The 25,677-nt window shown below is 45.3% G+C and overlaps 1 protein-coding gene across 7 annotated transcripts in view; it reads left to right on the top strand.

The window, feature by feature from the left end:
* The first annotated feature begins 226 nt into the window (after nucleotides 1–226).
* The window catches only part of LOC127671775 (zinc finger protein 420), a 104,988-nt gene continuing 79,537 nt past the window's right edge, over nucleotides 227–25,677 (top strand). The window contains exons 1-6 of one of the 7 annotated variants that reach the window (XM_052166804.1): nucleotides 227–355; nucleotides 3,563–3,627; nucleotides 6,318–6,444; nucleotides 6,839–6,925; nucleotides 7,070–8,430; nucleotides 23,682–24,670. In XM_052166804.1, the coding sequence (XP_052022764.1) occupies nucleotides 3,595–3,627; nucleotides 6,318–6,444; nucleotides 6,839–6,925; nucleotides 7,070–8,430; nucleotides 23,682–24,670 (2,597 nt within the window). In that variant the 5' untranslated portion in view covers nucleotides 227–355; nucleotides 3,563–3,594. Of the gene's footprint in view, nucleotides 356–3,562; nucleotides 3,628–6,317; nucleotides 6,445–6,838; nucleotides 6,926–7,069; nucleotides 8,431–14,821; nucleotides 15,724–16,498; nucleotides 17,061–18,112; nucleotides 18,240–19,197; nucleotides 19,297–23,379; nucleotides 25,589–25,677 lie in introns of those variants that run through there. The other 6 variants (XM_052166735.1, XM_052166782.1, XM_052166793.1 and 3 more) reach the window with 6 other exon arrangements.

Genomic DNA, 25,677 nt, shown 5'->3' with positions numbered 1-25,677 from the left:
CTGCTGTAAAGATCCAGCCCACGGCAGAGCCGAAACAGCTTACTTTTCAGATGCCTCAAGCCTTGGATCCTTGATAAATTCCTCCTTTAGAAGACTAATCGTACGTTCTCTAGTCCCAACATATCTCTACATCCTTTCTCGGACATTGAAACTCTCCTGCGGACTCTAGAGCAGCACCGCCTTCTGGGAAATGTAGTCCACTATAAAAGCTCAGCCACATGGCGGAAGTGACTGGTGGAGAGATGTTGTTCCGGATCATCTCCGTGCCCTACCCGACCTGACCCGGTACTGCCCTAGTTGGTATTCGCTGGTCATCCGAGTTCGAAGCCGTGAGGTCGCAGTTTATACTTTTGAGGTGAGTCTGCCCTTGGTTTTAGGTACTTTGTGTATGGGACTTTAAGGACTGTATTTGTTGGTCTCTGGCTGCAGGCCGGCTCTAGGGGACCCACCCGGTTTCCGGGGTGGCGCTGGAGGCTTAAAGAGGTCTCCTCCGCAGGCACTAAGGCTGCGGGAGTGTGACTGCATGGGCGAAAAGGTCCTTTGGAGGATGTGGGTTGTACAGAAGGGTGAGAGAGAGCGTGCGCGAAGTCATCAGAACATGGGTGGTCGGTGGTTACCAGATCCTCTAGTCTTCCGACGCAAAGTCGGGAGCGGGGGTGGGGGGATGCGGGACACCTTTTATGTCAAGTTTATTTGAAAAAATTAGGGGTGGGGGGGGGAAGCTAAATAGTAGAGACGATAAAGATTTCTGTGCTCAAGGTAGATCAGTTTACCAATCAGCGTCACTTTTAACTCTAGTTAGGAGTTAGATATGGTGACCCACATCTATAATTTCAGCACTCGAGCTGCGGAAGCTGCAAGTAGTGAGTTTGAGGACAACCGTCGGAACATAGGTCCAGGCTACCGGGAACCACATAGTGAAATCCTGTCTCAGAAGTGTATGCGTGTGTAGAATTGTATTTGAAAAAAAAAACTTAATTACTGTGGGATTCCTACTTTTTTGTGTCACACCCTCCGAGTAGGCATTTAGCCTTGTTCAGGGAACTCTTAAAGAATCTGTTAGTCTCTGTGGCTACCATTAGAGAAATCAGAATTTGAAGTTCATGATTCTGGGTGATCCAGTTCAGGTTCTAAGGACAGCTTCTTCAGCTCCAGGCTTTACGTCAGGAAACAGACATAGCGAGCACACTTCACCTCAGTTGTACCCCGTCTTCACCCTGTCCATTTATAGTTACAAACCTAGTCCTCAGTATGGTAGATTAAGAAGGTGGGGGCTTTTCGAAGGTAATTATGTAGGAGAAGTGCCTTGGGTCCCCGGGGCTGCCTAAGTGGGGGGTGGGGAGAGGGGAGCAGTACAGCGACTCCTTCTGTGGACCGCGAAACCGGTTTTCACTAGATGCCAAATCTGTCAGTGCTGAGATAGACTGCTCTGCCACCACAACTGAGAAATAAATTTGTTGTTTATCAGTTACTTAGTCTCTGGTATTTTGTTATTGCTGCTTAAATGGGCTAAAATGGATTTTAACACTGCACCTGACCAGTTCCTGCAGACATTATTTGAAGTTGCTGAAATGTACTTTGTTTTTTGGTTATGGTTTCCAGAGAGATCAAGTTCCGCTTTTAAAAAAAATTTTTTTTGGCTTGGGGTGGAGGAATCCACAGGAAAGCCTCTCTTCATGACATGAGGAACTCTTTCTACTGTCCCTGTGTGAGATAGAATTGGGGGATGATTAATCCTGGGGTGAGATGTAGAGGTGGATGTGGAGGTTTTGAAAATCATTGAACCTGTTGATGGTGGAAATACCAAAGAGTGAGCAGCCTGGAGGCACAGCTTTGAGCTTTGGACAGAATTTCATTTTATTTCTTAGGAATTTTTTTGTTTGTTTGTTTGGGGGGGGGTTGTTCTGTTTTTGTTTTGTTTTGTTTGTGTGTGTGGGGTTTTTTTTTGGTTTTTTTTGTTTGTTTGTTTGTTTTTTGTTTTTGTATTGCTGGACTGAGCCCGAACCTTTCGGCATCAGGCAAAATTTCTGCTACTTTGTGCCACAGAAACCCTTGGTCAGTCTTAGATGTGGAAGGGGAATCCCATGTCAGGAAGAGCCAGCAGGAGTAGGGATTTCCTTGTGGTTCCTTTGGGAACTCTGGGGAGAAAACTATGTTCTGAGAAACCCACCTAGGTATCAGCTGCCCAGGTCTCCTGGAAGATCCTAGCAATTGTGGAAAACTCCGCTTACAGTGTCTGGACAGATAGCTCAGGGGTTAGGAGCACTGGTAATTCTTCCAGAGAGTCTGGGTTCAGTTCCTAGCACCCACACATGGCTCATAGCCATCCGTAACTCCAGTTCCAGTGGCTACAGTTCCTTCTTTGTGACTTCTCAGGGCACCAGGCACACATATGGTACACACACATATGCTACACACACATATGGTACACACACATATGCTACACACACATATGCAGACACACGTGCAGGTGAGACACCCATAAACATAAAATAAGTAAATCGTTTTCAAAAATAATTCTGAGCATTAACTCTCAGGTAAAAGTTTTATTGAGGGAGAAGGGGTTGAAGAAAAAGGAATAAAAGGTACTTGTTTGGCGAAGCTCAGGCTACCTGTTGGGGGGGTCGTGGGGGAGATCAGGCATTTTACTGGGGTCTTGAAGGGACCTAGGGCATCAATTGCAGACATAGCGTTTTTAAAAAATTAAAGGCTTGTCATGGTGGTACACACCTGTAATCCTGCCAGGCAGAGGCAGGCAGAGGCAGGCAGATCTCTGAGTTTGAGGCTAACCTGGTCAACATATGGAGTTTCAGGACAGCCAGAGCTATAGGATGAGACCCTAATCCAAAAAAAAGAAAGAAAGAAAGGAGAAGAAAGGTAGGAAGAGAAAGAAAGAAAGAGGAAAGGAAAGAAAGGAAAAAGAATAAAGGAGCCAGGTGTATAACACACATTTCAAATTCTAGCCCTTGGGAGGCAGAGGCAAGTGGATCTTTGAATTGGAGACTAGCTTGGTGTACTTAGTAAGATACCATCTTTAAAAAAAAGAAGAAAAATTTCTTTGTTTATAAGGAGGTTTTGCCATGTATGCATACAGATGAATGGCAAGTGTATCCCTTGGAACATTAATCCCGTAGCTGGTGGGCTCTGTCCTTGCGATAAGGGGATGTGAGAAAGGCTTATTCCTTACCCTATTAATGAGGTAGGACAGGAACTTCCTGCGTGGGCTGCAGGCCTTACAAACTGAAGGAACGAGGGTCTGTCATAATCCCTGTGAGTGTCTGTCAGGAGCATTTCAGTTGTCGTTGTCGTTGTTGGTGTGTGTGTGTGTGTGTGTGTGTGTGTGTTTGAGGTAGAATCTCACTGTGTAGCAGCCTTGGCTAGCCAGGCACTCTCTGAGTGTATACTGTGCTGGCCTTGAACATCTACAGATTTTCTTACCACATGCATAGGAAATGCACCTCAGCGTTCATCTGCATAAGCAGACTGAGGGCATGGGAAAAATGGCTCATAGGATATTTGGCCTAGTTCCTCCCAATTCTACCTTCCTTCTTCCCTTCTGCAGTTTTTCCAAAGTGTCCGGAAGAGCTGAGAAGTATGGCCGTCGTGGATGTTAACACTGTGTTTAAGGTGAGGTGAAATTTTTCCTGCCAGCGGTCTTCTGGTTGCAGATTCCTAAAATGGAATTATACCAGCATTGTCATGGTAACTATGGAAGGTTTGAGCTTTGCTGGCATAATTCTTTCTCCAGTGTATGTGAACTGTAAGGGACTGTCTTGGTTTTTCTTTTCTTTCTTTCTTTTTTTTAAATAAGTTTTTACTTTATTTTATGTGCATTGGTATGAGGGTGTCAGATCTCCTAGAACTGGAGTTATAGACAGTTATGAACTGCCATGTGGGTGCTGGGAGTTGAACCCGGGTCCTTTGGAAGAGCAACCAATGCTCTTAACCACTGAGCCATCTCTTTCCAGCCACTGTTTTTTTCTTTTTTTTCTTCAAGCATCTTCCAGGCCATGCAAGGAGCCTCAGTACCTAAGTGTTCATGAATTTACTTCATTTTCCTATTCCTCAGTTTCATTGTCTGAAAGTGGAGGAAATACTAGCATTTACTTCAGATTAGTTTTGACTAAACTGATACGTGTAACATGTCGAGGGCCAGCTTCGCTCAACACGTCAGGGCCTGAAGAGGAGGTGGAGCTGGCAGAACACATGGACTGTGGAGAACATAGGAATCTTTTGATAGTTCAGACAGGTCGTCTTACTTTATTTGTGTTGGGGGGCAGGAATCACCCCACAAACCACACAGACACTGATCTTAGTCAGACAGGGATGGTCTATTGAATGCACACCCTAAGACTGACCGAGGTAGGTATGATGCCTACTCGACTTTCGTGCTCCAGCTTTGGAAGGAAGGAGGCAGCCTCGGCGGGCACTGCTGGCATCGCCTTGACGGATCCTCATGCCTGCTTGCAGAGCTATGCTAGGAACCCAGGCTAGAGGGGACAGCTGTTGGAGGCGGCAGGGAGTCAGCTGTCCATCTTGTTTTTAGTTCTCTTACGGGCAGTGCTTTTTTATTTTCTACATGCCTCTGAATGTGTTCTCCGCTGGAGTAGGCCCATTGCTATTTTATGTCTCCCTATTACTATTTTAATCCTAACCGAAGTGCTTCCACTTGAGCGTGTCCAGTTCGGAAAACAGGTGGCCTCAGCAACAAATGGCTTCATCCTTCCGGGCAGCTGCTGCAGTTACACTGAGACAGTCGCATTCTCTAGCTCTGAGCCGCTCTGAGGGCAGTGCAGTGCTGGATGCCTTTTACCCCCATCTGCAATACCTCATCTGTGGGTTTGAGTTTGTCCTTGTTTTTCCTCCTTGAGATCGAGTGTCACTGTGTAGCCCAGGCGTCCTGGCTAGTGTTTGTGCCAATTTGGCACCAGATAGACTCATCAGAAAGGAGGGAACCTCAGTTGAGAAAATGCCTCCATAAGATTAGAATGTAGACAAGCCAGCAGGGCCCTTTTTAAATTAGTGATCAGTGGGGGAGTCCCCGGCCCACTGTGAGCGAGGCCATCGCTGGGCTGGTGGTCCTGGGTTCGACAAGAAAGGAGACTGAGCAGGCCACAGGAAGCAGCCAGTCAGCATCGCCCCTCCGTGGGTCTGTATGAGCTCCTGCCCTGGCTTCCCTCAGCGATGGACACTTACCTAGAAGCGTCAGGGGAATACACACCTTCCTTCCCCTTCCCAAGTTGCTTTGGTTTTCATGTTTCAGCACAGTCGTATGTAACATGGCGAGCTATTTTAGAACAGTAACCAAGTCTCTTCACTCCCTGTCCGCCCTCCTCCCAGTCTCCAGCCCAGCCTCTTGAGATATTTCCTCAGCTGTTCCCCCTCTCACTTCCCCAACAGTCTCTTCTCCCCTCTTCTCAATCCTAGCAGCTCCAAACTGTAACAACTGTTCTCCTCAGTCTGCTCAGCTCAGTCTCCTAGCATCGTCTCCGCTGTCTTCTCGCTCTGCTAGCCCCATCCTCTTTTCTCTGCCTCAGCTGGGTTTGTTATAACCTATTCTGTTCCCAGAAATCTGAGAGGCAACCAACACTGAAGGTCATAAGGTCAAGTAGTTTTAACTACTAAGAATTCTTAAAGGGCCAGTTGACCAGCAACTTGGGATCCTTTAAAGGACTAAGTGCACAAGATAAATTACTCTACAGTAATAGTAACCCTAACTAAGACCCCAGGCTAGCCCTGAATTTCGAGCTGTCCTCCCCAGTACTAGAGCCTTGAGAATGAGCCATTTGTCTGTCTAGACCGGAGCGATTCTTTGGTTGAATTTGCAGATGGAGAGAAGCAGTTGTCCTCAAACTTAGGAACTTACAACCAAGGAAGACAGATTAGGAGAGAGAGATTTGCCCAGGACAGTGTCTAGACTCTGCGTTTGTGTCATCCTGGTGGGAGCCTGGGCATGGGCTTGACTCTCCCAGCCCTGATGTCAGGCAGCTTGTCGGAGTGTGGCCAACAAGGGACACTTGACGGATGCCTTTTCCACCAGCGTCCTTGATGGAAGTACCTGAAGTCAAGCCAGGGCAGGCCAAGGTCTCGGGCATACAGTAACAAACAACAAACAGACAAGCACCTCACCCGGGTGGGCATTCAGGCCTCAGAGATGATTTCTCAGGGGCCAGAGGCCACTTCTTTGAAATGTTCAGCTTCCCTGGTGCTGGGAAGGGATATGCCTTGCCCTGGCGCCCCCTACAGAGGGAGTCTTAACAGTTCCCTGAAGTCATTTTCTTCCCCATTGTGTGTGTTACCTCACGCTTTCATTTCAGGAGTTGGTGGTGTTCAGGGACGTGGCTGTGGAGTTCTGTAAGGAGGAGTGGGAGTGTCTGGGCCCTGATCAGAGGTCGCTCTACAGAGATGTGATGCTGGAGAACTACAGCAACTTTGTGTCCCTGGGTAAGTTCACCTGGACTTCTCCGTGAGGGCCGGGGATGGAGACCTGAGGGGAATAAGTCCACCACACGCAGCCTTGAACTGTAGAGCCTTTTCTGTCACCATAGCCACCACGTCACAGCCACTAAACAGCTGCCTTTGAAGTCCTTTGCTACACCCTGACACATGCTTTCTCAAGCTGCTTTCCTGCTTCTTTTAATTTTCATCAGTGATTCTGCCAAGCAACAATTATTTACTAAGGTGCTTGCTAAATGGAGACTTGCTTGATTATTTGTCTACAATCACAATCATTCGGAGGATCTGCAGTTTGTTTTAGGTTCAGTAGTTCTGTAAGGAACGCCTGTTGCTGTTGTGGTTGTCTCTGTATTTGCTGTTGCTGTTCTCTTTCTTTGTGTAGGACTCGCCATTGCCAAGCCATCAGTAATTTCCCTGCTGGAGCAAGGCAAAGAGCCCTGGGGAGTGGAGCGAGCAGGATGGTGTCCAGGTGAGAAGGATGAGCGCACGCAGACGGCCATACATAAATCTGTAGGCACAGCACAGACACGGATTAAAAAAGCAGCAAACACATCATTTTGTTTGTTTCTAACGTTTCGTGTCTTCAAGCGTTAATGAACTTACTTTCTTTCAGATTTGCTGTCTGTAAATGAAGCTAAGAATCTGTCTCTAAAGAATGGCATCTTTGTAAAGGAATCATTAAAATGGAAAATAATAGAAAGAGTCGGTAGTTCATGCCTCGAGGAATCTTGTTTTGGAGATGATTGGAAATGCAAGGGACTCCTTGAGCCAAAACAGGAATCTACCGAGGAATGTTTACAGGGAGTGGCAGTCCCATTAGAACGGACGTCAGCCGAATTCGGTCAACCTACACCCGTTGCTCTGAGTGAAATGACTCATCCTGAAATGAAGCACTCTGAGCAGGAAACAGGGGAAACCATCGCCCAACAGGTACGAATTCCTCCCAGTGACAGACTAAATGAAATGTACGAGAACGCCTTTATCTATTACACGGATGAGATGAAGCGACAGCAGGGTTTTGCTGGGGACAGAGGTGATGAACTGAAGGGGTGCGGCAGAGGATTCACCTATGACTTCCAGCTCGCCCCATATCAGATCAACAAGAAGCCCTACCAGTGTGAGATCTGTGGTAAGATCTTTGAGAAGCATGCGTACCTTGTTCAGCATAACCGCTTCCACACGGGGGAGAAGCCCTGTGAATGTAAGGAGTGCGGGAAGGCCTTCACCAACTGCTCCCTGCTCGTCCAGCACCAGAGGGTTCACACGGACGAGAAGCCCTACGAGTGCAAGCACTGTGGGAAGGCCTTCCTCTACTTCTCCACGTTTTTTCAGCATCAGAGAACCCACACCAACGAGAAGCCGTACGAATGCCACAAATGTCAGAAGGCCTTTAACAAGAGTGCCAACCTCACCAGGCATCAAAGGATCCATAGCGGCGAGAAACCCTACGAGTGTAACTTATGTGGGAAGACCTTCACTTGGGCTTCCAACCTGAATGATCACCAAAAGATTCACACCGGCGAGAAACCTTATGAGTGCAACTACTGCGAGAAGGCCTTCCTCTGTCATTCGGCGTTCATGAAACACTACAGAACTCACACCAACGAGAAGCCCTATGAATGCCGGGAGTGCATGAAGGCCTTCAGGCAGAAGGCCCATCTCATCCAGCACCAGAGAGTCCACACTGGCGAAAAACCTTACGAATGTAAGGAGTGTGGGAAGGCCTTCGCCTGTCCTTCGTACTTTAACAGACATCAGAGAATTCACACTGGAGAGAGGCCTTATGAATGTAAAGAATGCGGGAAGGCTTTTATTGATTGTAAAACCCTTATTCTGCACCAGAGGATCCACACTGGTGAGAAACCCTTCCAGTGCCAGCAGTGCAGCAAGGCCTTCAGGCAGAGGTCCCACCTTACGCAACATCAAAGAATTCACACGGGTGAGAAGCCCTACGAATGTAAGGAGTGTGGCCAGGCCTTTACTAGGCTGTTACAGGTAAAGAAGCACCAGAGAGTACACATGGTGGGAGAAATCCTGTGTATTTGAATGCTGCCCTCTATTTATTGAAAAACCCTTATTCAGGACCTTCACGACCATACAGAAGATAAACATTAATAAGTCAGAAATGTGGGAGACACTTTTATGTGTCCCTCAGCTATCTAGACTGCTGAGAAAAGCCTTCTGGAAGTGGGGCGTGTGGAACAACCTCTCATACCGTGCTTCACGTTGTGTAATTTATATTATGATCAAAATAGGAAACCCTCATCATTTTCAGCTATTCATTATGGAATAAGAGTTTGTCGGAGAGAACATCTGATGACTGTACTATTTCTTTTTTCTTGTTCTTTTTCTTTCTATTTTTTTTTTTTTTTGCTTTGTAACCTACTGTTTATTGAGTATTAATTCACATAGGAAAAATAAAAATTAAATTATGAATAGAAATACTAATTCTTTTACCAGTACAAGGTTCTATTTCATTGTAGCCGTAGAAAGTGCCACAGAGAGAACATCAGCGTGCGTGTTGTCGGTGTGGAGCCTTCACATGCATCGTTTGCTCACGATGTAGTTTGTTAAGTTGACGTCAGCCCTGCTTCTGGTTGCCGCCTTCTAGCTGGTAGTAAAGTTATTTTGAGGATGGAATGGATCAGTAAAAGGGACCTTTGGCGTAGCTGCTAGAGAGGCAACGATCAGGAAGCATTCAGAACCGTCCTCTTTATGATGGTCTTTGTCACTATTTTTTGGAACATTCATATCCATTTTATTCATGACATCTGTCAGTGCTTGTCCCATGCCAAAGCTTTCCAAAGGAGTTCCGCAGTGACAGTGATTGGAATGGAACACAGCAGCCTTCCACGGCGACTTCAGTTGAGTCTGGACCCTAGCAAGGCCACGTGGACTCACTGACCAGGGCGCCCGGCACAGCAGAGGCACCGTGTTTTCCTACTCAGGACAGTCGGATCTATGCAGGACAAGAATTGGAACAAACTCATAATCTATCATCAGCGCCATGTGACTCTGGGGTCATGTGAAAAATGTAGTCTGAAAATACAGTTTGCTTCAGTGTGGAAGAATGACGCCTCTGTGTACTAAAACCTGACATGGTTCACTTGAATAGATGCTATCAAATATTCCTCCCCCCTCAAAAAAAAAAAAACAATAAATCTTAGAGTTGACAGCAGAAATACATATTATATGCAGTAATCAATGAATTAAAGAAGTTTCTAAAAAACATCAATAAAATGGATAATCACACTTTAAAAGCTTTTTCTAAACCATTTGATACATAGACTAGATTTTCCAGGGCCTAAGGAGACATTTGAAAGACACAAATGCAACCATCAGTGCTAACGGGAAGTAGAGCTTTCTCAGGCAGAAGTACGTTTGTTCAGTTGGCTTTGGCGGGTTTTATTTCAAGACAGGCTCTTTCTTAAACTTGTGGCAATCCTCCTGCCTCAACCTACTGAGGGCTGGCATTAGAAGTGTGTGCTACCACCATGGCTTGGACTTGGAGCCCTGAGCCCGCTCAGCAGGGCTCTGCTCCTGAACGTTATCCCCAGCCCTCTTTATGCCAAGACAGGGTCTCGCTCAATTGCCTAGGCAGACCTTAAACTCATGCTCCCCATATGTTAGCCTTTCAAATAGCTGGGACTATAGACCTCTGTCATCAGGTACAGCTAGAAAGTGTTACTGCTATAAAATAATGTATTCATTATCATATCAGATAAATTTGAACTATTTAGTACAAATTTTGTGTGGATGTATATTCAATTTTTTGATTGGCTCATAAACTTATAGGAAATTTGAATAAAGCCAGGATCCCCTTCAAGAAAATAGAAAAATGTGTTGTGTTACCATATGTAAAGCATGTGGTAGTGTTTATTTGAGATAGGGCCTCATGTTGCCCAGGCTAGACTCCATTTCATAATCATTAGCTTCCCAAGTGCTGGTGTATCAGATACCAAGGAAATTTGAAATATTATAAAACAACACATTTGCCAATCCATCCTTTCTATAAGGCTAACCTTTTTACTGAGGAAACAAAGTTATAAATCTCAAGAGTACACTCATAATCCCAGCCCTGGGGAGACAGATGCAGGAAAATTAGGACTGTTCAGGCCCAAACTGGGCCACGTGAGACCCTGTCCTATGCTAGAATCCTTGGAGAAGGTATATAAAAAGCAACCAGATTTCAAAATCAGGCAGCGAGCAAAGGCAGTGAACATGGAATTTGCCAGTGGGAAATTGTGTGCTAAAACAGTCGGCATAAATTGTATCAGTAACTCCAATAACCTTTTGAATAGGCTGATTGCTGTGGTTGAAGTTTTTCCTTATTTAAATGGAATACTAGGTTGGTGTGGGACATATCTGGAACCATATCCCTGGCTAGGCAAAGATGAGATTGCTGTGGTTTCAGATTAGCCTGAGGTCCATAGAGCAGCCCCACCTCAAAAATGGAGACAGACAGACAGACAGTGCTGCGGAAAGATTGAAGCTGAGGGATGGGAGAAAAACCCATGCTGTTGAGATGTTAACCAGAGGAATCGCCTGAGCTAAATAACAAAGAATTGTTTACCAAAATATAGGAAAAAAGAACAATGTCCAATGATTCATTAAAAGGACCAGGATATTTTTATTTGTATTTAACCAATAGCATGGCCTCCATAAATAAAAAGCAAAAGTTAATCAAAACTATAAAGAGAAAAGCCAGCTTGGATTGTAACATGCCTGTCAAGCAAAATCAGAACAGAACACTTGAACAAAGACCGTTGAAAGGGCTAACAAACGCACATGGCCTCTCCCAAATTTACAAAATACTCTTTTATATAAGAAAGTATTTTCTGTGTCTTGAACTTCAAGTCTGAATAAGTATCAGTCAGTTCAAATTTTATATAATGCCTTCTTACATAGGCCTAGAGATGTCGCTACATATATTTAGAGATATAATTTTAAATAATCTCAAAATAACCATCAGTTAAAGAAAACTTAATGGAGCTGAGGAGGAAAATGATCATTTATGGAATGCAGTTGTGTGTAGTAGGCAGGGTTTCCAGGAAACAAGTTGGTGAGGAATTCATTGTCTAAAGATGATGGAGAATTTTAAAAGACAGAAGCAAACGAAATACATTAGGAATTAGTGGAAAGCAAAAGTGATAATTAAACAAATGGCATATTTTGAGATAATAGCTATTAAGAAGGAATTACTGATGCTGGCAGTGATGTCTCTCACATCTTTAATCCTAGCCTTTAGGAGCAGAGGCTAGATGATCTCTGAGTTCCAGGCCAGTCTGGTCTACACAGAGACCCTGTCTGGGGGAAAAAGAGAAGTGGGGGCCGTGGGGGATGATAAGGCCTAGTTCCTAAGGCCTGCGTTCTAGCACTCAGGCGTGTAGGCCCTGGGCAGCCTTGGCTACATAATGAGACTCCTTCTCAACAGTGAAACTGAATCCAGCACGTGACTGAAGAATGAGTCCTTTAGTGCTTCTAAGTGTAGAAAGTGGGATATGTTAGAAAATAAAGACTAACACCCTCACTCATAGTCCTCATCTGTCTTGTGGGGGGTTGGCCTTAACCACCGCTAATTGAATCAGTCCCTTTCTGAGGTATATAGAGGCCCTTTTCTCCCTTGAAATAGATAATGAGGTGGTGGTCTTTGTACATATTAGCTTCTATAAGCAGATAAATATATATATATATATTAAAGGTCCTTCCCTGGGTTGCGTTTGTTACTTTTGAGAATATGTACGTGTACAAACAGCCAATGTTACCTGCCTTTGGTTCTTTCTCTAATGTTATATAGTGCCCCTATCTAATAACTTTTCTGATACTTTTTGTTTGTTAAAGCTTTGGTTTTGTTTTGCTAGTCTGCTAAGTAAAAAGTGTTATGACTGTTTTAATTTTCATTTTTTCCTGCTGTATGTAACTTGCATCTAATGCCATATTTTCCTATTTTTCAAATATTACATTTTCTGTGGTGTGTGTCAATACCATTTTCTGTTGAATGATTGTTTTTCCTGATGACTATATAAGACTTCTAATCCTCTAGACTGTGTTTATACCAGTTCTTTCTTTCTTTCTTTCTTTCTTTCTTTCTTTCTTTCTTTCTTTCTTTCTTTCTTTCTTTCTTTCTTTCCTTCTTTCTTTCTTTCTCTTTTCTTTTCTTTTTTTTTTTAATGCCTGGTTTGGATTTGTAAACTTCCACAATTCATGATTGGAAGGAATCTGTCTTGGTGTTAATGCTTGTAGATCATTTTTCCCCCATTCCAATATATTTTCCAAAATCCCATGCTTTCCTCTCATGGTCTGTGATTTAAAGTGTAAATACCGTTTTGGCTCTGTCCAGTTAGGCGGGGACACCCGTTACTCTTCATGGATTTCAACTTGGTTGTCTGAACACTTGATCCTATCATTTTACACACAAACTCATAAGCTGGGTTCCTATATTTTTGGACGTATTCCCTACCCTTTAAAATTCGTTTTCATTTTGAGATAAGTCTTGCTATTCAGCCTAGGCTGGCCTTCTCCTCCCTATCCTCCTGTCCTCTGCAAAAGCACGCTCTTAATCACTGAGCCGTCTCTTCAGCACCTTCTCGTCTTTTGAAACAGGGCCTTGCTCTGTAGTTTTTTTGTTTTGTATTGTATGTGTCTCAATATTTTGCTTGCATGCATTGCCTAGTGCCCATAGAATCCAGAGGAAGGCACTGTATCTCCTGGTGTTGGAGTTACAGACAATTGTGAGCCACCATATTGGTGCTGAGAACTGAACCTGGGTCCTCTGGAAAAGCAGTCAGTACTTAAGCACTGAGCCACCTCTCCTGACCCCTCAAGTATTAAAAGCCATAATATTTAATAATAATAATAATAATAAATAAAGTCAGTGTTAGAAAGCTTTCAGAAGACAAACTATCCAATAACTTGGTGTGGCGTCTAATACCTATAGTTCCAGCTGAATGGAAAGGCTGGGTCAGAGAAATGACCTGGGACAGCCCAGGCTGTCCAAACAAACAGAGCCCACCATGTCGGGCTAAAGGGCCTCCCACAAGCCAAATCTTGGGAAAAAAAATAGGCATCAAAATGAACGAAATTAATTATCGCTCATTAAGAATATGCATACGTGCCGGGAGGTGGTGGCGCACGCCTGTAATCCCAGCACTCTGGGAGGCAGAGGCAGGTGGATTTCTGAGTTCGAGGCCAGCCAGGTCTACAGAGTGAGTTCCAGGACAGCCAGGGCTACACAGAGAAACCCTGTCTCCAAAAACCCAAATCCAAAAAACAAAACAAAACAAAACAAAAAAAAAAAGAATATGCATACGTATCTGTTGAGACTAAATTAAACGGATTAAAGGAACGCTCTTCCTAATGTAAGAACTCTCTTAGGGTTTTATTGCTGCAAAGGGACACCATGAGCAGGACAATTTTATAAAGGAAAACATTTAATGGGGGCTGGTTTTCAGAAGCTCAGTCCGTCATCATCATGTGGGAAAGGTGGAGCAATGTAGGCGGATGTGGTGTACCTTGAGCATGTATAACCTTAAAGCCCACCTCTACAGTGATACACTTCCTCCAATAAGGCCGCACATAATATCGCTACTCAGTATGGCCCAGCATTCAAATACATGAATCTATGGGGCCATACTTATTCAAACCACCATAAGAACATAAGACTGCCATGAAGACCAATCAATTATTCTTTCAGGGAAGGCCATACCTATGATTTCAGGTGCCGTCATTCTGAGCCCCTCTCCTAACCCTCATGCGAAGCCCAAGCCGGCTTCATTAAAAGAAAGCCTCGCCCGAAGTGGGGGTGCACACTGCAACAAAGGCAGGGGGATCTCAGAGTTCGAGGCTAGCCTAGGCTACACACATAGATTCCAGGCGAGGAAGGGCTACATAGAGAAAGTTGGTCTCAACTAGATATTTAAAAAGAAAGAAAAGCTGGTTAAAAAAAAATAATAGTCCAGGCAGAGGGCGGGGGTGTGGTGGTGTGTGCCTTAACGCTACATTCTGGAAGCTTACTGGTGGATCACTTCAAGTTCAAGGTCAGGCTGGGGTCCACAGAGAAATCCAGGGTCATTTAGGAAGACCACAGCTTAAAAAACAAACAACAGATGCTCAAACTAGTCTAAGAGCAGTGGGTCAGCAAGCCCTCCACGCTGGACCTCAAAGCATCAGCGGGTCAGTTTATTCAACGCCAGAGTCACTGCTCTAGGCCTAAAGACCTGGCCATTTCTGCCCAACCCTGGATCCTGGAACCAAACTCCTTCTGTAGGGCTGCACAGGATGCCACCGAAGCCTCCCTCCTCCCTGCGGCTCCATCGTGCGCATGCGCACTGCTGCAGAGGGCGACACACAATCCCCCACCCCCAACCCCCTGCCCCGTCCAGAAGCTGGAGACCTGGCTCGCAGCCTCCGTAGGGCTGGAAGCCCGGAACCTAGTTAAAGAAGCAAGTGGCATTTGGAGATCTGATGTCCCAGAGCCTTCAGTATCACGCTCCGTAGCACTTTGGTGCTACCGCTGCAGCGCGGACGGCGCTCGGGACCCACCCTCCCGGGATTCCGCTCCCTTAGGTGGCCCCGGGCTCGTGGGGCCTACGTTCTTCTCCCGGGATCGGCTCTGAGGACCCCTGGGACTCAGGTGGCCGTCCGTGGGGTATGGCTGCGGTGCTGACCCGCTGCTCCTAAACCGCGGCCTGGCTGTGGACAAGGACGGAGGGGGAAGGCGGGGACAGCGATTTGCACCGTGGAGATACCGTGTGCAGAACCTTAGATTCCCGGCAGTCCTGGGGAGCAAAGAACCCGGGGACACCTCGGACCTAGAGGCTGGGCAGTTCCCGAAGTGGTAACCCGGAGGAACAGGGTGGCCAAGACTGCAAACTCGGGCACGAGTAACTAAGGGCTGCTGCAGGCTAGCTTGCTTGCTGGGATGCATACGGGTGCGGTCAGCCGGGACCCCTGAAGCGTGGAAGGGGATTCTCATCAAGTTTAGAAACGCATAGGAGTAAAGTCGGAGGACGTGGTGGCACACACCTGTCATCTCAGGATTTGGGAGCTGGAAGCAGGAGGAGAAGGCGCTCAAGGTCATCCTCTGCTGCCTAAAGCTGGGTTGCAAGAGACCCCGTCTGAAAGAAAAAAAAAAAAACAACAACAAACAAAAACAAAACAAACAAAAACCAAGGCCTTGGGGGGGGGGTCTTGAATTCGCTCTGCCAGTCTTCAGAAGAGGCCCTAGAAGCCAGCAGCCATTACTTCTGTTTAAAAGCGAGATTATGTGTGAGTTTCTAGTGTTGCTATGAAATGATTGATTTTTTTTTGAATATGGGTTTATTTAATTTCCTTGCCTTTGAAAGCTGTGAAAATGTTTTATTCAACTGGGAGTGGTATCGCTGCCACTCCACTAGGATCAGGTATTCAAGGCCAGCCTGCTGCATTGAGACGCTGTCTTAAAAAAAAAGAAAAGAAAAAGAAAAAAAAAGAACGAACTATTCATTGCTTTGGGTCTGAGAATTTCCCTGTTTTCAGTGGGCAGAGACTTAATCAGGATTCCTCTTGCAGTGTGCAGTGCGGGCGGTTCTACGGTTACGTAGCACCCACGTGCTATACATTTAGTTGTCCTGTTTTTCTTAGGATTCTCTAATAGGGAAATACCTCTGCTAAAGTCTGATGTGTGATTGATTGGTTAAGAACTAGCATGTTATTTAAAACTTTGAGCTGGTGGCTGGAGGAACCACTGAGGGCCTGCACTCCTCAGGGTTTTTGTTTTAAGATTTATATATTTTATGTCTAAGTGTGCTCAGTCTGCAGGCCAGAAGAGGGCATCAGATCCCAGTATAGATGGTTGTGAGTCACCATGTGATTGCTAGGATTTGAACTCAGGCCCTCTGGAAGAGCAGCCTCTCAGCATCTCACTGGTCATTCTTGTGCGGCACTGGATCAGGAGCAGCCGCCGATTCCTCTCTTGGGGGGCAGAGGGGTGACAAATGCAAGGCTGGGGCCGTAGCTCTGTGACAGAGCATTTAGCGAGAGCACCGGCGGACTTCCAAGGACTGCAAAAAACAAACCAACAAAGACCAGGAAAGTACATTCTTTCTTTTAAAGTTTATTTTTATGTATGTGCACCTCTTATGTGTGTCCAAGGAGGCCACAACAATGCGTTGGGTCACCTGGACCTGGGTCACCTGGGGTGACAAATGGTTGTAAGGAGCATGCGGGTGCTGACTGTTGAACTCAGGTCAGCTGGAATGGTAACCAGTGTTTCTAACCACTGAGCCATCTGACCAGCCACCCTACCAGTCTTCTAGGTGATCCTGGTGCATACTGAGGTCCCACTGCCACATTTTGCAGCTGAGGTCCCTGTGGGTTTGAGGAGGATGTATTTCTGTAGAAGTCATCTCTCGCCTCTCACAGTTTTGTGTGTTGGAAGCCAGGTTGTGTATAAGAAGGGAGAAACGGGATAATGCATCGGCTTTTACGTTTGGAAGCTCTGGGACAGTTTTCCTCTCATGGCTGCACCCTCTCTCTCCAGCTCTGGCCTCTGTGAACAGCTTCTCCACGACGTGACCCTTGAGGAAGGACAAGCCAGTTCTTGCAACTCTGGAATCATGGCTCAGGTAAGTGGGTTTCTCTATACTTGAATATATGTGTGTGTGTGTATGCATACATGTATGTATATGTGTATATGTATGTATATATATGCATACATGTATGTATGTATATATATGTGCATATATATGCATACATGCACGTATGTGTATATGCATACATGTATGTATGTATGTGTATATATATGCATACATGTATATATATGTGTATATATATGCATACATGCATGTATGTGCATATATGTGTATATATGCATACATGTATGTATGTGTATATATGTGTGTATATATGCATGGATGCATGTATGTGTATATATGTGTATATATGCATACATGTATATATATGTATGCATACATGTATATATGTGTGTATATATGTATATATGCATACATGTATGTATATGTGTATATATGTGTGTATATATATATGTGTGTATATATGCATGTATGTATGTATATATATATATATATATGTGTGTGTATATATATCACTATTTGTCTCGCACATGCTCATGCACATAGGGGCATAGGACATACACATGCTGTGGCACACATGTGACAGTCCCAAGTTTTGGAAGTTCATTTTCTCCTTCTCCTTTGTGTGTCCTGGGGTTTGAACCCACATCCTGAGCTTGCCCTGTGGGTCCGAGCGATCCAGCTCATGGACGTATTTATTTGCATTTACTTGTTTTGTGGCATGGGGGGTGGTACCACAAGTGTCTGTGGAGGTCAAAGGATAACTTTGGGAGCCATTTCTCCTTCCACCATGTGTGACCCCGAGATGGAACTTGGGTTACCTGGCGGGGCAGCAAACACCTTTACCTCTGCGGCTGCCCGGTCACTTTTATTCTGTCGGGTTGTACAAATACTCTCATTTTGACACTTCCTGACAGAATCCAGTCCTAGAGCTGCACCCAGTCTCTTCCACTAAGGGATGGGGCTCCTCTGTGCTTTTCTCTCCATCTTGGTCCAAGGGCACGCTGGTCGAATCAGTCCCACACACACACCATACATTTTATCCCATTTTATCTTACACGTGGCACACCGGCTTGTCATTGCAGAGTATGGTGATGTTCAGAGATGTGACTGTGGACTTTTCTCAGGAAGAGTGGGAGTGCCTGAGTTCCTACGAGAGGGATCTTTACAAGGAGGTGATGCTGGAGAACTTCAGCCACCTGGTGTCACTGGGTAAGCTCACGTATCAAACCACGATCACAGAGCAGACATTCTAATCACAAAGACCCATAACCAGAATGGGCACCTCTGTGGAATATATTTTATATAATTACAAATTATATAACATAAAACTTAGCTTATAAGCTTTATAAAATAAAACTTTTATAAAAATAATTTTTAAAAGGGTGGGGTTGTGAACAAATACAGAACTCTGGCTCTGCCTTTGATCCTAAATGAATCTAATTTTAATGTTTTTCCACCCTGGTAGCCATCTTAGTTTGGATTAAATAATTTGTTTAGGCTTGATTAAATAGAATTTTTTTAAAGATATTTATTTATTTACTTACTTATTTAATGTACACTGGTGTTGTACACAGTTGCTGTCTTCAGACACATCAGAAGAGGGTATCAGACCCCATTACTCTTAACCTCTTAACTGGCTGCTTTTGCAGAAGACCTAGGTTTGGTTCCCAGCATCCACATGACAATTCACCACCACTGCAATTCCAGTACCGGGGATCTGACGCCCTCTTATGGCCTCTGAGAGAACTGCATGCACATGGTGCACATGCAGGCAAAACACCTAAATACACAATAGAAGCTAAAAAACTAAATTAAACAGATGGGCAGGATGGCACATGCCTTTAATCCCAGCACTCAGGAGGCCAAGGCAGGCCAGTCTCTGAATTCAGGTCCATGCTGATCTACAGACTGAGTTCTAGGATAGCCAAGGCTACACAGAGAACCCCTGTCTTGAAAAACCAAAATAAATAATAATAGTAATAATAGTAATAATAATAACAAACTTCTGTGTGTGCCTCCCCACAAAGTCTTGTGTACCTCATCTTTAATTCACTGTGTAGCCATGACACCAAACCCCTAATCCTTCCTTCATCTCCTACGTGCTGGGGTCACAGCCGTGTGGCAAACAGATCCATTCTTTAAATATTTTCTGTTCTTTTCTTTCAAGCAGGATGTTCCATTTCTAAGCCAGATGTGATCACCCTGTTGGAACAAGGGAAGGAGCCCTGGATGCTTGTGAGGGCTGAGAAGAGAAGGTGGAGCCAAGGTGAGTGCTCAGCAGGCACAGGAGTTGGTGTGTGACTGCTACACATCTGGGGGCTGGAGGACACGCCCCTAAGGTGCTGGTGGGCGGGTTGTAGGACACGCCCCTAAGATGTTGATGGGCAGGTTGTAGGACACTCCCCTAAGATGCTGATGGGCAGTTTGTAGGACACGCCCCTAAGATGTTGATGGGCAGGCTGTAGGACACGCCCCTAAGATGCTGATACAGAGACTGAAAGATTCACTTCTAAGATGCTGAGGAAGAGAAACTTGGAAAGAAAACTTAGATCTTTCAGCATCAGTCACCAATGACTTCCCTCTACTTCAGTGTGCCGTTTGTTTCTCTCTCATATTTCCCTTCCCTTCTAACAAGGGAAAGCTTTCTTACCTGGTGACAGTAGTTTTGCCTGTTTTATATCTGGTTTCTTCATAGGTAATCTTTTGTATTTTAAATCCACCCCCGTGCACCCTTAAGAAACATCCAAATTATTTTTCTTTTGTTTGTATGGTCGCTTTACTGGTGTATTTGTCTGTGCGTCGCTTGCATGTCTGATGTCCACGGAGGCCAGAGGAGGCCATCAGACCCCTGGAGACGGCAGTTGCAGGTGGTTGCAGGTGGTTATGGACCATTATGTACGTGTTGGAACCTGAACGCTGGTCCACTGGAAGAACAGCCAACTGCCCTAAACACCAGGCTGTCTCAACAGCCCGATTTTCTTTTATCTTTTCTTTTTGTTTTTTTGTTTGTTTTGTTTTTTTGATTTTTTGTTTCACAGACAGGGTTTCTCTGTGTAGCCCTGGCTGTCCTGGAACTCACTCTGTAGACCAGGCTGGCCTCGAACTCAGAAATCCGCCTGCCTCAGCCTCCCAAGTGCTGGGATTACAGGCATGCGCCACCACTGCACTGGCCTGATTTTCTTTTCTGAGAAAGGCTCTTACTATATAAAGTGGCTGACTCTCCATCCCCCCTCCCCCATGACCCCTCACCCCCCCACCCCCATCTCAGAGCATCTCCAGTCCTGGACCTACAGGCATGTGCCGCTATGCCCACTTTGTATTTCAGTTTTCCTGTATCGATTTACTGTTCCCATTAGTAGGATTTATATTAGTAATGACGTCATACAATAAACGGGGATAGGAAGGTGGCTCAGCTGTTAAGAACACTGGCAGGTAACATACAGGATCTGGGTTCTGTTTCCAGCACACACACAGTGGCTCACAATCATCTGTAACTCCAGTTCCTGTGCACACAATCCCCTTTTCTGGCCTCCAAGGGCACCATATGCTCATGGTACCCACACATACATGCAGGCAAAACACATGTAAAAGTTGTAAAATAGCAACTCCGTGCTTGTGTTAGGAGGGATGGGGTATCTCAGTGGTTGAGCAGCTAACCATGATCTTGACCACCAGCACCTCACAAGATAAAACAAAAAATATGTGGCTTATTAATATCCCAAAATGGCTAGGAGTGGTGGTTCACACCTTCAATCCCAGCACTTCAGAGGCAGGTTCCAAGCCTCTCTGTGAGTTCAAGGCCAACCTGGTCTAAAAGTAAGTTCCAGGCTAGCCAGGGCTACAATGTGAGAGTGTGCGGGAGGAAGAAAACAAAGCTGAAGTGATTAAGTATTAGAAGAAAAGTAGATAGGGTATTGATATGGCGGATTAGAATGAGACTTAGGGGTGAGAGTAATTTGAGAGTGGCCAGGAAGATAATCAGTCTGAAGAAGCTGCGGTTTGCTAAAGATGGGATTCTTTGAACATCAGTTCGTGTAACCTCCAAGCCCCGTGACACATAAAGTATACTTTATTCCATAAAGGCGTTTTTGGTTTTGCTCATGCTGGATGTGGTGGTCCTGGAGATGGAACCCAGGGCCTCACACAGGCCGCCCGGGCACTCTACCACAGCTGCAGAGTCCCCGCTGGTCTGTGTCCCCTCCCATCTGTCTTCCTAACTGGTGCCTCGGGTACAAAATCAGGTCCAGTTCTTCCTCCAGCCCCAGGCTCTCAGAAATAAGACTCAGACTCAAAATATATTACAGAGCTTCTGCCAGCCCTCAGGACTAGTCTCGGACTAGATTAAAACTTAGGTAACCCACGTATGTTAGCCAACATTCTGCCACGTGGCTGCTTACCTGGACTCTGGCACCATGTGTCCATCTCCTCACAGCTTCCAGTGCCTCGTTCTATCCCAGAATCCTTTGTGCCTCCTGGAAGTTCTGCCTCCTATTTTCTGCCTAAGCCATAGGCCATAGGCTTTTTAATTGACAGGTGAAGCGTCCATACAATACACAGACATTCTCTCTACATTCCGGAGCATTCATCTCAGGTTTCACGGGAGAGCATCTATCTCCTTAATTATGAATAGCTTCAGTTGCCTGCGGATATGTAACTTATCATAGTCAAACTTGGGTACAAATAAGATAACTCCTCATAGCCAAGCCTGTTTATCTACAGAGGAGTCTCATGCTTGAGACTGTTTACAGTGCCAAATTATATTTAAAAAAAGAAAAAAAAAAAGACGGGGTCTTCTTAGGTAACCCTGGTTGAAATGGAACTCAATTAGACTATGCTGACCCTGAACTCACAGAGATCCACCAATCTCTGTCTCCTGAGTGCTGGGATTAAAGGTGGGTGCCATTACATCTCACCCTTAATTTTTATTTTCAATTGTGTATCTGTGTGTGTGCTCACACATGTGTGTGTGCATGGGTGTGCATGCACTGTGTGAGTGTGTGTTTGCAAGTATGTGTTTCTTCGTGTATGTGTTGGGTTCCTGTGTGTGTGTGGTGTGTGTGTGTGTGTGTGTGTGTGTGTGTGAGTGTGAGTGTGTGCATGTGTAGGTGTGTTTGACTTTGTTTACTTACCCTCATGGTTACATGTATTTTGGAGTGTCCAGCCTCAGAACTGTGTTGTGCTGTCATGGGGTCACTTAGTTAGCTTTTCTTCTCCTGAAGGAGAATTCTTTCCAGTGTGGGCATGTTACAGATGTTACTATATGATATAAATTCTTTTTAAAGACACCTTTTTCTTTTCAAAAATTACCAGACTAACAGGCTGGGAGCGTGGTTCAATGTGGAAAGCTTGCCTGCTATGAATGAAGGATTTGATGGATTTGACCCCATGCACCACATAAAGCCAGGCATGTTGCTGCATACCTATAACCCTACACTAGGAGATGGAGGGGGAAGAGCAGGAGGCAGGAGCTCAAGACCAGCCCCTGAAACCCTGTCTCAGAGAAAATCAAAGCAAACAACCTAAAACTGTTTCAAACGCTTTAAAAAATATGTATCAATGTTTGTATACATTTACTTGGCAGTTTTACCTGCATGTTTACCTGGGTGTGTACTTTCTGCCTGCAGAGGCCAGAAGATCCCTAGGACTGGAGATATAGACGCTTGTGAGCCATGTGGGTACTGGGAACAAAACACGGGTCCTCTGCAAGAGCAGCAAGTTCTCTTAGCCACCGAACCCTCTCTCCAGTCCCTATTTTAGGAGTTTAGAGGAGGCAGGTGTGAGCCACGAGGAACAAAGGGGATAATAATGCAGATATGGTAAATACAGGTCACAGTATTCTTGGGGAAAATATACTTTGTATTGCTTTAAAAGGCAGGTCGTTCAATTGTTTGAAGCTCACACCTGCCTGCAACTCCAGTTCCAAGGGATCTGGCCTCCGTGGGGATCCAGCCTCCGTGAGCATACGTGATGCACCGAAACGCGTGCAAGCAAACCCAAATGAAATACATAAGACTTAGAAATAAATTTAAAGTGGAGATTCTCACATTTTGATCCACATTTAGACTATCTAGACGTACCATCTTCTTTATCCTTCTTAAGCTTTTTTTGTTTTTAAATCACGTGATTATTTTGGGGTTTTTAAGTCTGTTCAGCTGTGTGTTTTGTCTTCTTTGCCTTGTCTTGAGCAAAGTCTTGTGATGTAGCTCAGGCTGGCCTGTAACTGAAGCCTTTACCTCGGCTTCCCGTGTGCTGACATCACACCTGCTAGAGGCTTGTTTTCGTTACTTTTATTTCTTTATTTTATCCAGATTAGGACGTTCTCATGCGTTTATCATCTATTTGCTTTCAGATCTGGAATCCAGATACAGCAGTAAAGTGTTATTTCCAGAAAAGAATGCTTACGAAATTAATCTCTCTCCGTGGGAAATAATGGAAAGAATTAAAAGGCGTGGCCTCGAAGACTCCCTTTTGGCGAAAGACTTGGAATATAAAATACTTGAAGAACGAGAGAACTCTCATAGGGTATATCTCAGACACGTGATAAAATCCACTTCTGGAAAAAGACGCCCGTACAGAAAACGCACATCCGTTAGTCTCTATCAAAAAAGCCCTAACCGAGAAAAGCCCTACGGATGTGGGGAGTGTGGGAAGGCTTTCAGAGTCCGTCAACAACTTACTTTCCATCAGAGGATCCACACCGGCGAGAAGCCCTACGAATGCAAGGAATGCGGCAAAGCCTTCAGACAGTGCGCCCACCTCAGTCGCCATCAGAGGATCCACGCCTCCGATAAACTCTACGAATGTAAGAAGTGTGCCAAGATCTTCACGTGTAGCTTGGACCTTCGAGGGCATCAGAGGTCTCACGTGGGCGAGAAGCCCTACGATTGTAAAGAGTGCGGGAAGGCCTTTCGTGTCCGTGGACAGCTCATGCTCCACCAGAGGATCCACACCGGCGAGAAGCCGTACGGGTGCAGCGAGTGCGGGAAGAGCTTCAGGCAGGTCGCGCACCTCACTCGGCATCAGAGGCTCAGCGGCGGCAGCTCGCGCCACGAGTGTAAGGCGTGCGGCCAGGCTTTCCTGTGCAGCACCGGCCTCCGGCTGCATCACAAGCTGCACACGGGAGAGAAACCCTACGACTGCAAGGAGTGTGGGAAGGCGTTCCGGGTGCGGCAGCAGCTCACCCTGCACGCGAGGATCCACACCGGCGAGAAGCCCTTCGACTGCAAGGAGTGCGGGAAGAGCTTCAGCCGCGGCTACCATCTCACCCTGCACGCGAGGATCCACACCGGGGAGAAGCCTTACGAGTGTAAGGAGTGTCGCAAGTTCTTCCGCCGCTACTCGGAGCTCATCTCCCACCAGGGAATCCACGTAGGGGAGAAGCCCTACGATTGCAAGGAGTGCGGGAAGGCTTTTAGGCTGTTCTCGCAGCTGACTCAGCACCAGAGCGTTCATTTTGGTGAGAAGCCCTATAAATGTATGGAATGTGAGAAGACTTTCAGACTCCTCTCACAGCTCACGCAGCATCAGAGCATTCACACGGGCGAGAAGCCCTACGACTGTAAGGAGTGCGGGAAAGCCTTTCGGCTCCACTCGTCCCTCATCCAGCACCAGAGAATCCACTCGGGCGAGAAACCGTACAAGTGTAGGGAGTGTTCGAAGGCCTTCCGTCAACATTCACACCTCACCTACCATCAGCGAATTCATAAGAATTCGTAAGGATCCTTCTACGAACCCTTGCCTTGCAAATGTATTAAGGAGCAGTAGACAATTAGAAAATTCTAGAAGAAAAAAGGTTTTTGCGTTGTGTTCATAAGTAACAATTTAAAAGGTCAAAGGTAAAAAAAAAAAGAAAGCTAAACTTTTGGAAATTTCATAAATGTATAAAAAGTATTTTTTCTCTAATGTATACCTACCTAAGGGCATAGGCAGGACACAAACTCATTTCGAAAATTAATAAATAAAAAGAAGCGTCATTTAGCTTGCATTGCCTGCATAAACTGTCAGAGCTACTGAAAGTGGTTGAGGTACAGTTCTTAGAGATGTTTCATCAGAATCACGGAGATTCATGTGGAATTAGGAAGTTGTATCAGGAACACCATTTTGTAACATACAGTAGAGCAGCGATTCTCAACCTGTGGGTCACGACCCCTTTGAGGGTAGACCCACCCTTTCATGGGAGTCACCTAGGACCACCAAAACACAGATTTGCATTATGGTCCATAACGGTAGCAAAATCACAGTTATGAAGTAGCGACAAATGATTTTATGGTGGGAGTCACCACAATATGAGGAACTGTGTTAAGAGGTCACAGGGTTAAGGTTGAGAAGCACTGCTCTAGAATTCAGCCATTGGGTGATAGACTGCTTGTGCATGGTAGTGAATAGGTCAGGCTGCCAGCATCTGAACCTAATGATCCATCTTGCCACCAGTGTAGCACAGTAAAGCATTTGGTGTCTTCCACTGTGACAGTGTGATATTGACACCTAACTAGATACACCAAACCCCTAAATCAATGAGACAACCATCAACAATTAAAAAAAAAAGAGTAAATATATATATATATATATATATATATATATATATATATATATATATATATATATATATATATATATAATCTAGGCCAGATCTTCAGAATCCCTCTTG

Source organism: Apodemus sylvaticus, chromosome 1 (genome assembly GCF_947179515.1).
Source record: "Apodemus sylvaticus chromosome 1, mApoSyl1.1, whole genome shotgun sequence".
Lineage (NCBI taxonomy): Eukaryota > Metazoa > Chordata > Mammalia > Rodentia > Muridae > Apodemus > Apodemus sylvaticus.
This window is presented reverse-complemented; position numbering and strand designations above follow the sequence as displayed.